General features: G+C 42.0%; 1 protein-coding gene across 3 annotated transcripts in view; it reads left to right on the top strand.

The window, feature by feature from the left end:
• OSBPL3 (oxysterol binding protein like 3) overlaps positions 1-12443 on the top strand; it is an 861863-nt gene that overhangs the window by 611141 nt on the left and 238279 nt on the right. For all 3 annotated transcript variants that reach the window (XM_078663459.1, XM_078663461.1, XM_078663460.1), the window contains one exon: positions 1061-1195. In XM_078663459.1, coding sequence (XP_078519585.1) covers positions 1061-1195 — 135 coding nt within the window. The remainder of the gene's footprint in view (positions 1-1060; positions 1196-12443) is intronic.

The raw sequence follows: 12443 nt of genomic DNA, 5'->3' as shown, positions 1-12443 counted from the left end.
AGGGACCTAGTAGATCTACTAATCACAGCGGCAGTAAAAACAGTCCTCACCAAATGGAAAGACACCGCCAAGTCAATTTTCAAGGGCTGGCTCAACTGGGTCATATACTTAAGGGGGGGGGAACCCAATCACCCTCCAACACTCACCATGGAAGCAACAACACATGGACATGTGGGAGACCCTAGACAAATACCTTGACTCTTATGACCCGCCATAAAGAAGACCAACGCTAAGCCACCAACCTGAGTGCTACATGCCCCCACTGTAGGGAGCCGAGACAGAAGCAAGAGTAGGGAACTTCTTGTATTTTTTCTTCTCACTTTCCACTTTCTTTTCTTCTTCACACCTCCTCCCCACCTTATAAGGGGATAGTTGGATAAGGGGATCAGCCTAGCACGAACATATCTGTAAAGTAGGACTACACAATGCAAAAAACCTGGGCTGTAACCCTGGAAAGAGTTACCCATGATAATTGTTTGTTATATGTCTATATGTGTATGATTATGTGTACGCACAAAACAATAAAAAACTTATGGAAATAAAAATAAAAGGAGTTCGAATTCGTAAGGCAAACTATGCCTTGCATTCTTCCCACGCTGGAGTTTGCCTTCCAATGAAATGTGTAAAAGTATTATATTTGCGTCAACAATTACAATAGGCAGAAGCTTTACAAAGGGATAAATAGAAGCAAACTATAATTGTTCAAAAAAGCCATTTGACCAAAATATCTCTTCCTAACAAAAGCTGTTGTATTTTCTCATATTTAGGTTTAAGCAATAAAACCTAGATGTTGACAACTATTGAATAATTGTGAAAATTGATTTGCAAAGAAATCGGTGGTATTGCCTGTAATAAATCCTAACGCTGTGCTCCATTTTCCAAGAGATGCATGCTGAGCCACAACCATCCACATGTACCCCCCCCCCACACACACACACCCTCCCCCGCGAATGTCCTCGTGACAGTGCTCCGTACACCTAGTATGCCTGTTGTGTGTAATGTCCCTCCCCTCCCCCATGTAACTTTCAACAATGTATTTTATCAAATCTTTCATTGACAGGAAAAGCGGAATGAAGGAAGTCGACCTCTCCTCCACCAGCTGTCCAACGAAAGTCGGCTGTCCATCGCCGAGTCTGTCAACGAGTTTTTTGATGCGCAGGAAGTGCTGCTGTCTGCAAGCTCCTCGGAAAACGAGGTCAGAGGTCCCTTTCAGAACTAATTTTACACTTCTTTGTCCTTCCGCTTTCTTTACATCTTGAGTCAAAGTGATCGCTTTGACCAGAAGAAAAAGCGTTTGAGGGAGCTATGTGAATGAAGACACTGTCAGAAAATGCATGACATTAAAAGACCCTAAATATGTGTAAAATGTGTTTTTAAGTTTTAGCCACTTAATAGCATACAAGCGAATGATACACCCGAGGATCTAACCACCAGAGGCGCAACTATAGCCAAATTTCGTGGGGGGGGGGGGGCTGGGGGGGGGGACTCTACGAAAAGTTTTTCTTGTTTCTTGAGGGAGGGGGGAGCAATTCTTCCAGCAGTTGGAAGTGTGGCGAGGCAGGGGCTCTAAGAAGGGGTGAAAAAACGACAAAGCCTCATTAACATGCAAATGGGATTTTAAGGACCTGTGAAGAACTCGGGTGCGACTGTGTCTGTGTGAGTGCCGGGAAGCTGTCTCACCCCTGGCTGCCACACACAAGGGAAGGGGCATCTGAAGCCCTTTGAGCCCAATGGGCGTTTCGCGCCTGCTAGCTACATCGCATAGACCATAAATGTTAATATAGGTGCACATGTCAGATTTTTTGTGTGGGACTGTAATTCTATATTTTAAGAGGAAAAATAGCAAATACTTGCTGATTAATTGCTGAGAACATGGCTTACATATTTTCATGTTCACAACTGTAACAAGGCAATGCAATATGGTACAATAATGTGCAAGTTAACAGCAGTGGCTGTAGTACAGAATGCCTTATACATATTATGTTTCTTGGTTTAAAAGGTGTCACAAATTATATCTTTCGCTAGATGAAATGTTCTTTGTTTTGACTCCACTATTGACGCATGTCCTGCTAAGATGCTAGGGTCCCACGTCATTAGCTTTAGCTAAAACCCTAGTTAATAATATCAAGGTGCTAGAAATTGGGTTTATGGTTGGATAAGACATGCACCCAAGGCAGGCAGAACCCACCACTCGAGTCACATACACACCAAGATAACCTGTGCTCACCCTCTGGTAGCTTAGCGCAGAGCAGGCAAGCTTATATACAGAGGCAATGTGTAAAGCGTTTGTGCAACACACTCACCGAGTAACACAATGAATACACCACAAAAAAGACTCCCAACAGGGTTGTATGAAAATAGATTACTATATTAGTCATAACAACAAAAGACCAAAAACTATAGAAATAATTTTTATACTTTGAAAGGAATGCAGGGTTTTTAGAAACAATCACATAAATTGCAGGGAATTCATAAATGATTGCATTAGTAAGAAAACATAGGGCATAGAAGGAGCTGCTCTCAGACTGTTGACGGTAAGTCCTGCAAGCTGGAGTTGCATTAGGCAGTTCAAGCTTTTGTCAGTGCTCTACACAGCACCTGCAGTCCCCCCTCCACCCTGCTTCAAAGAAGAACAATGGTCCCAAGCTTTTAGTCTCGAGCCCTTCGTGGCTGCTCAGACTCTTAACATGTGCAGAAGAAGAATCCCTACGAAGCTGCATGCGGAAGTGCGCGAGACGGCTTCACTGGCACAGGAAGTGCCTTCCACACAACAGTACCTTTCTCTGAGTGAGATGACCCTGCTAGCGCTAGAGAGCGCTTCTGGCATGGCCTTCAGAAGCAGTGTCCTCTCCTCACCACTGTGGATCTTGAGCACTCTCCATCGCATCTCTCGCGCTGCAGGGGCCTCACTGGGGGATGGGTTCCCCTCATGGCAGCGGCGATGTTGCATGCAGGGAGATTGTGCCTGGGAATGGCACCTATCTCCAAACTGTTGCTCGTCGTGGTTCCCTTGCTGGAGGGGCTACACTGGGAGGGGGTTTCCCTTGACGCTGCTGTGACGCAGTTCCTGTTGTCACGGGGACCAGGTGGGGCCACGACCACAGGGCTTCCCTCAGCTCCGCGGCAAGCACAGGGTGTGGAAACATGGGCCGGTTTCTGTGAAATAAGATGCACTTGACACGTGCTGGTCCTTGGAGTTCACAGAGCGCTCAACACGCGCTGGGTTTCACAGGAGGCTAAGCGCTCAACACACATTGGCCAGACACTAGTGCCCTGCACACGCTGAACCTGGTAAACTGGGGGGAAATAGGGAGCGTTCAACATACGCTGCTTGTGGAATACAAAGCAAGGAGCAAACAATCATGGCTCCCGGTTAGTACACCCTTCTGCTGGATTCACGATTGACAGAGTCCCATGGCAGTGGTGTGTAGGAAAGATCTTTAACGGCCCGAGATCTCAAAACAGAGGGCAAGACAACATTCTCTTGGAGAGCAGTTGGGGCACAAGCAGGTAGCAGGCTGCAGGCCAGTTAATTCAGATAGCTACAAAGGGGCAGTCTCTTCTTCAGCCCAGCAATCAGAAGGCTGCAGGCCAACACAGCAAAGCAGTAAATTGGAATGGCGGTTTCTACTGGCAGCACAGTAGTCCTCCTGGCAGTTGGCAGATGTAGAGCCAGCAGCGTCTGGTTACAAGTCCCATACAGTTTCTAAATAAAGGGGGTCATACCCCCAATACCTATACTCAAAAATGCCTTTGATGTATGAGGTGACTTGGAAGGAACCATCAGAAGTGCATAAAGATCCTTTCAGCCCAGCCCTGGCTCCAAACTATCAGTAGGGGGTAAATCAGCCCTTTGTGTGATGGCAGAACACAACCTATTCAGATGTAAGTGTGAAGCACCTCTTCCTACCTAGGAAGACCATCAGTATGTAGATGAATGCAGATGTATCCCCTGCCACACCCAGCCCTACCTGTGTTGTGACTGTCTGGAGAGAATGCACAAAGTGTAGCTGTCATCCAGACGTGTATTGGAGACAGGCTGCAAAGCACAAAGAGTATTAAGCACAGAGACCCACTTTTTAAAAGTGGCATTTCTAAAATAGTAATGTGAAATTCAAATCCACCAGTAAGCAGGTGCGACCGCCACAATAAAGAGGCAGTGGGGCTGGTGGAGGGAGCACCGGAGGGGGAGCTCACCGGGGCCGGTGTGGCTGGTTATAATAAAATAATTTAATGTAAAAAACTACCTGGAGCTGCCTCCCGCGGTGCGCTCGGTCTCCTCCTTCTTGGTCCCAGCAAGCACTGGAGCCACGTCACAGGCTCCCTGCAATCCCTGCGCTGCTCTCATGTGGGAGCTGTGCTGGGATCGGTCTGAGTAGTCAGGAAACACTCCCTGCGCTGACCAGGGAGTCTGTGAGGTTTCTCCAGCCCGGCTGCTCAATGCAGCTGAACTGGAGAAAACCGAAGTGCGCATGTGTGTTTTGGTCAGCCCGAGACAGCTGGCCAAAACACATATGCGTGCTTAGCAACTGGAGTGCACGTTGCACTCCTTCTCCCAATGCCCCTCCCCTCCCATCGCAAGCTGGCTCAGAGGCGCAAAATGAAAAATAAAACTAAGACATCGTTTTGTTTTTCATTTACTGGCTCTGAGTAGAAGCTCCTCCACCATTGTGGAGGAGCCACCACTGCCATTAAGTAGGATTTATCACTACCATTTTAAACATACCAAACATGGCAACGCCACTCCTTTCTAATCCTGAATTACATCTTAAAACTATATAAGGGAATTCCCAATGCTAACCTATGAGAGGAGTAGGCCTCACAGCAGTGAAAAACGAAATGTGCTGCTTGTCACTTCCCGGACATGCAAGACATAAAGGTACAGGTCTTCCATTTTACCTACACAGCACCCTGCCCATAGGGCTACTTAGGGCCTACCTAGGGGTAACCTATGTAAAACAACAGGAGAAGTTGCAGTAAACTGCACCCACAGGCTCTGCAGTGGTAGGCCGGAGGTTTGAAAGGCTACCCCTGTGGGTAGCACAATCCGTGCTGCAGGCTCACTAGTAGCATTTAATTTACCAGCCTTGGGTATATGGAATACCACTTTACTAGGGACTTACACATGTAAATCAAATATGCCAAGCAGGTGTAAACCAATCATATCATGTTTAGAGGAGAGAGCACATACACTTTGGCGCTGGTTAGCAGTGGTAAAGTACCCAAAGTCCTAAAGCCAACAAAAAGAGGGTCAGAATAAAAGGGAAGGAGGAAGGCAAAAGGTTTGGGGATACCCCTGCAGAGTGAAGAACTGTAATCTTCATTCTCAGGGAATACTTACTAATAAAAAAAGAACTTGGCACAGAAGCTGAAAATATGAAAAGACATCTTTATTAAATTTAATAAGTGAGGCCACGTCACACAGAAGCCATAGCAACTGAATGAGGTAGTCTGAAGAGTACAGAGAACAGAGGCCTTTTATATGCTTAGGGTTACAAACTTCAGCATACAAGTAAGGGGCAGTCCTAGCTTTTGCAAGCATGCAAAATGCCTAACATTCCTTCTTACACAAGCCGGACAAACCCATAATAAAAGGACCACAACCCATATCATAAATAGACCATAAAAGAAGGAACAGAAACAGATAGAAGTAGGATAAGGCATGTTTGTGTGCAGTAAAACTTTATGATGTCCTGTGCTCTGATCCTTAATCTTGATCAGCTAAAGGGCAGGAACTGGTTTAACAAGGTCAGCTTCAGGCAACAGGGTCAGTTCACTCAGGTCAAACAGGAGTCAGCACGAGCTCGAGCTAAGGTGTAAATGTCCTTAAAAGACTAGTTCAGCCACAATCATCGGCCTATGTGAGGGCAACCACAAAATGGCTGCCATACACAAAATGGAACCCACGGGTTCAGAACTCACAGATCCTCAGACCCTCCTTTTGCCCTTACATAGGCAATCACTCAGTCTGTATATGAATCGATGTCAATATTATCCGTTATTCCCTTCACTAAGGCATTATTACTCAAGTTATCTTTCATGGAACGCAAGGGATAGACTTCGTTGGCATAAATAAACATCGTCTGATATGCCCATACAGACCCATTGTAACTAAATGACAGAACCAAATAGGGAATACCTCTATCTGTAGTATGTGGCATAAGACCACACACCCAACAATTAGTGGTGTTCATTACTAACTGGTGTTGATGCAGAAGCTGTACAAAGGAATTATTAGTAAACTCTGACCTAACCAGTTCATTTTCAGGTAAAATATGGAAAGAATGCGAAGAAGTAGTAGTAGGAAGAGACCTAGGTTGGGAGGTGGGTACAGATGTCAATTGGGTAGCAAAAACAATCCAACCCACAAAAGACAACGTCATGCTTAAAAATACTAGAAAACATGTTATTAAGAACATGTGGACAACAGGAGAAAGTAATGACCACTATTACAAACAAAATGATCATTTTTCACAACTCTAAGCAGAAAGCAAATCCTAAAATTATCTAGTAACATTTGTTATGACGCCTATGCATTTCAGTAACTTATTATATGTTCAGGTGAAACAGTGGTGATCCTCATCAATGCTCCGAGGTGAAAAGGGATACTCTTCCACAGGCAATGGACTTTATTCTGCTTTTACTAAACAGAATACTACTTAAAAATAATGCCAGCAAAATAACAAGAATCAGTCTCCTAACACCCATTTTATGCAATCGCACGGGAAATACCCAGAGTCCGTCCAAGCCTCTCCGGCAGGCTTCTATTGTTTATCAAATCCTCTTCTGTTGTTTTCTTCCGCATGGGCCTCTTCATTCAGGCCTTTCATGAAAATGGTCCTTCTCAGTATCCGTTGGAGCGCCCTCCTGGCAAACACTCACAGCTCATTTGAAAGTCTCAATGTCTCAATGCAGTGCACCAATATCTCTTCTCTGCGGCAGGCACTACAGATAGTGTGCTCTCCATTGATCCAGGGCACAGATCATTTTATGCAGATCTGGGTCTACATTCTCAGGCTCCAACACTCATTACTCAGTGTCAGAGAACGCTCAGGCTGCTCTTTCATGAGCACCATAATGTAGTGCTCTTTGCAATCTTGGAACCTCCGGTGCACTTCACTTCCGTTGGAGCAAAGGAAAAGGGGGGGGTGGGGCCAAAACTCAGGCCAAGGGGCTCAAGGGACTGCACACTGTCAGAGGTTACCAGCACATGACAGGTGAAAGGCTGAAGCCTCAAAACAACATTAATCCTTCTCTTTCGCTCTTTTGCACTGAAATTCTAGTTCTGTGATGTCCAATGCCGTCTGATGGAGCAAGTTCGATGCTTTGGAGATACCATTGATGGCGCGCTGGCGATTGCTTGTCCAGCCTTACTGCTTTCTGGGTGCTGGGACTGTAGCTGTCACTGATGGGAATTAGACTTTCATCAGAGTTCCGCAGGTTATTATGACTTAATCCCGCAGAACCTAGTGACGTAGGAAATGACATAGTTGTTATTTTCCTTCAATTCAGTACAAAAACAGTTCATTTAACAAAGGGACTGCAAACAGGTGGCCTGCAATCTTCAAAGGAGTGGCTATACGCCATGGAACTATTGTGATCTAAAATACACTGTCATTCTCATAGAATACAAAGACAATAAGCGAAACAGTGCCTCTAATCTCTTCAATTGGGTTTTCATGTGAGAGCATATCCTCTACCATCTAAGGGTAGATAACTACATGAGAATTCTAGCTAAATGGATGTCCTCACACATAGTGACATAGTCTAATGGGGTAAACACATTTTTTCTCTCAATAATTACATATAGGTGTTCCTAAATTCCTTATCTAAAACATTTCAAAAGAGAAATCGCATAATACAGATTATCAGGGACATGTAGATACCTCCCTTTTAATAACTGTGCATCAAGTGCACTACGCAATACACAGGCTAATAATCAAAATGTGGAAACTTGTCTTATAATAGCATTGAGTCAGTTAACCAGTCCATCACTACCATGACGGTTAGACTGGAAAACATCGAGTTAGGCCTATAGAAAATTCTTAAAAACCAGTCTAGTTATACAAAAGGGATGTATACATAATATGGGGTTCCTAGTACATTACTGCAATCTGGAAGTGTGAACCTAATACAATAATAACAATAAAAGAAGGCTAACTGGTGGAAGTAATATATAAAAAGGGAAAATGGGACTAGGACACAGCTAAAATCCCCAATTACTAGGCACGATGTGACATCGGTCTGGGGAGAAAAAGAAAAATCTATAGGAAGAAAAAGAATAAACCATATACGGTAATCTCAGCTAATGTTCCAGTTCCTTTCTTCAGGGAAAAATGAAACCTTGTTTTCTTTATGGTACAAAGCCATACACTACTTAGGAAACCGAACAAAACTGGCTAATGTAATATAGAAATTAGGTCACCATGTACAAGAGTCACAGATCTATAATGTTATCCTTACGTCCAATCAGGATGCATAAATGTAGGGCTGCCTGTTCCTTAAGGGGAGGGGCAGTACGTGACTAACAGCATGTGACACACTTTGATTCTGTATGTCTCTTTTTTTATTTTCCTTCAAATACCATTAAAGCCAAATTTGACATACACTGATGAAGTGTTGTCTGTCTTTCTGTGAAATTTAGTGTCAAAGCAAATCTACCCAACTGTTTGCAGGATACACATCGTCATGTATATCCCTTCACAACACAGGTAAACTTGTAATAGCATCAAAAGCAACAACATAAACGCAAAACGCACATGTCAAGCCATCAGATATACTTGCTGTATATCAAGCACAAAAAACATAGACAAGACAATAGCATATGTAAATGAGCGGCGACGCACACACTTCAAGTCCTTTACTTTATGCACTGTGAACCTGCAGCCCAAAACTCAATATTTGGGCTTGCTTAATTTGTCAGGTTTAAAATCCTCACCCTCCTTTTGACAGCAAATCACCATTTAGTGGACATTTGGCTGTCAAATACAACCCACTATGTCTCTTCTGACACACAGGACCCGCAGGAACAATTCATGATAGGACCAAATACACAAACATAAAAAAAAAACACATGAACATTTCTTCCCAAAGGCTACGCAAAACACATCCCTTTTTAACCAACCAAACTCACGTGTCTTGTCAGCCTTAAAATCACCCAGAACAATCCATGAATGATCTGTGGGCAGAAGCAAAAAAAAAATACACAACACACAAAGGAGAGACATTTCTCATAACAAACAGACATAATTATAACTTTTAAACAGAAGACAAAACATAATTCACATGAACAGACACAAAAATAAATTTCCATTACTTAACTGTTACCATTTTGTCAGTCAGCTTGCAACAATAAGCCATTTTAACTTTCCAAAAATAAAATTCTTTCACTGACACTCCATGTTATCTTTGGGCCAAAATTTCCACTGTAAGAAATAATTCTTAATTGGAAAATCGTTCTCACTTAGGCATGTAGCCTTCACAATTTCAATAAAAAGCTTCGTCTTATTTTCTGTCTAAGACTTAATGCAATGCTTCATTTTCGGTCAAGTAAAAGCAACTAGCAGACATTATTTTTTTAGAGGCCGAGATACAAATATATCATTTCTGCAGAGCATTTAGCATGTGTTGGGACTTTCAAAGAAACCTTTTTCATATTTTCCCTTTGGAATTAAGTTCTTTAATTTTGTGGTGGAGAAACCAGAAACCCTTCCTTTTAGAGGCCTGTTTAGCAAGGTCATTCTGCATTTCACAGAGACAAGGCCTTAATTTAGAAGGTCACAAATGTCAACATGACAGCCTCCTTCCATTGTTTATAGGGAAACTAAAGATAACACCTCAGCGAGACTTGAGCAAACCTCTGCAGCTCTACTAGCCCCCACCCTCTGCTCATTCTGAGGCTGACAAAGGCAAAAGGCCTTTCCTAATTCCTCCTAACCTGCAATAATTCACTCTATTTTGAAAAAAGATGTCTCCTTTTTAGGCGCCAAAAAAATTATCTCTGTTTCCAGATTATTAAACAACATTTACTGTGAATAATTCACAGAACCTAATAACACACATACCAGTTTTTAGAACAAATGCGTGTTGCAATGGTACTTATTTCATCAACCTTAAATGGATCTCACTGGGCCATTTAAAAGCAAACCCCAAATGAGGACAGCCTGCAAATGTGTATTATACCTAAATGTGTATGCATTTACTGAAGCCTAAAGCACTTTAAAGCTATTATAAATGGCAAAAATACCCAAATTTGACTTAGATATTTGGGCCACTTAAAAATAAATATCCTATAAGTATGTTACATATTAATCATCCTCAGAATGTTCTTTACACATTACAGATATTAGACATTAGACATATCTCATGCAAATCCTTGGAAAAATTAGTTTTTTACACCTGCGCTAAGTGAGATGTCACATGCTAATGTCCTCATTATGCAGTGCAACACAACTCAAATTAAATTATAATGCTAGGTCACAGTATGAGCATTAAGCTTCATGAATAGTAAAAAACGAATTTTGTAGCACTTATTTTTAATTATTATTTTTCATAATTTAATAATTATTTTTAATAAACCCAATCATTTTTTATAATACCACATATAAAAGCAAGCTGCATCCCTTATTTCAGACATAAACAGAAAGGGGTGAAACACTCAAGACACACAATACAGCGCGCTTTAGCAATGCATTTCATAAATAGCGCCAACGCTATTCACTTACAGAAATTGCACTAATGGGAAAACCACATAGACCTTTAAACACACATTTAACCCACAAACCAATACTCAGAACAAAAACAAAGGACAGCTCACAGACTGTACTTAAACCAAACCATTTGTAAATACTAGTTGTAAGTCATATTTACAAGAAACGATTCTCAATTGTGTTTCAAAAGACTGCAAAAACAGCCCAACAGACTGATGTATGTCCAAGAAGCGAAAATACACTCAATTCACTAGCTTTGGCTAGCAGAACACCAAAAAATTGCTCTGCATATCTTCCTTCATAACATTGCGCAGAACAAAGGATCTTTATATGTATTATGTCATATTTTAATTCCCTGGGGATTACAGAATCACCAAGGAAGAAATATGTTTGTATACTTAAACCTATTTAAGTATTCCTTCTAGGAGAGCCGGCTAATTAATTTCACATCACACTATGGTACCTTCCAAATAAAGCCACACATTCTTCGTATGTGAGCTTTTAAACCGGCATGCCAAAAAAAATTTGCAAAATATACAATATTATAATCAATGTAGTGCTTAATGTATTTTTCGTACGTGCACCGTTCAACTAAACCAAATAGAGAAAATTCTCCTTATTACCTGTTCTACACAAATTGCAATTCGCATATACAAACCTATACAAATCCAAAGTTGGCCAACACAAATTCCAAAGTTCCAAAGTTACAGTCCTAAATTTGCTAAGACCAGGCATCTTATAGCTCACTAATCTAGCTTCAAACTTCAAGGGGTTATCAAAAAAGATATACTTGCAAATATATGAGACCCTCGGCTTTGGTAATTGCAATAACCAAATCAAAACCAAGAAACCAAACAAAGTCGTGGGAGCGACCCACTTGTACTTCTTATTCTTACTAATCAAAAGGTTATCCAAATTCTAACTGTCAAGTTCTACATGACCTAACGGTCTTTTTTAGAATACTCACGCCAAAAAGGTTCTCAGTCAGGAGTGACATCATGTGGAGGATCAAAATCAGGAAGAGCAAAAATATACTGGGCTGCAGAAACAGAGAATCTCCAGTATTCCTGTGCACAGTGTAGTAGAGTCTCGTCCTGTCCTCCTCCGTAGATTTCAGTCTTCTGACAAGATCACTCCCACAGAAAGTCACTTCTCTGATGAGGCCCCACGTGGGCGCCATTTGAAGAACTGTAATCTTCATTCTCAGGGAATACTTACTAATAAAAAAGAACTTGGCACAGAAGCTGAAAATATGAAAAGACATCTTTATTAAATTTAATAAGTGAGGCCACGTCACACAGAAGCCGTAGCAACTGAATGAGGTAGTCTGAAGAGTACAGAGAACAGAGGCCTTTTATATGCTTAGGGTTACAAACTTTAGCATACAAGCAAGGGGCAGTCCTAGCTTTTGCAAGCATGCAAAATGCCTAACATTCCTTCTTACACAAGCCGGACAAACCCATAATAAAAGGACCACAACCCATATCATAAACAGACCATAAAAGAAGGAACAGAAACAGATAGAAGTAGGATAAGGCATGTTTGTGTGCAGTAAAACTTTATGATGTCCTGTGCTCTGATCCTTAATCTTGATCAGCTATAGGGCAGGAACTGGTTTAACAAGGTCAGCTTCAGGCAACAGGGTCAGTTCACTCAGGTCAAACAGGAGTCAGCACAAGCTCGAGCTAAGGTGTAAATGTCCTTAAAAGACTAGTTCAGCCACAATCATCGGCC

Source organism: Lissotriton helveticus, chromosome 10, assembly GCF_964261635.1.
Source record: "Lissotriton helveticus chromosome 10, aLisHel1.1, whole genome shotgun sequence".
Lineage (NCBI taxonomy): Eukaryota > Metazoa > Chordata > Amphibia > Caudata > Salamandridae > Lissotriton > Lissotriton helveticus.
The sequence above is the reverse complement of the archived record's forward strand: the minus strand, read 5'-3'. Positions and strand labels throughout refer to the sequence as shown.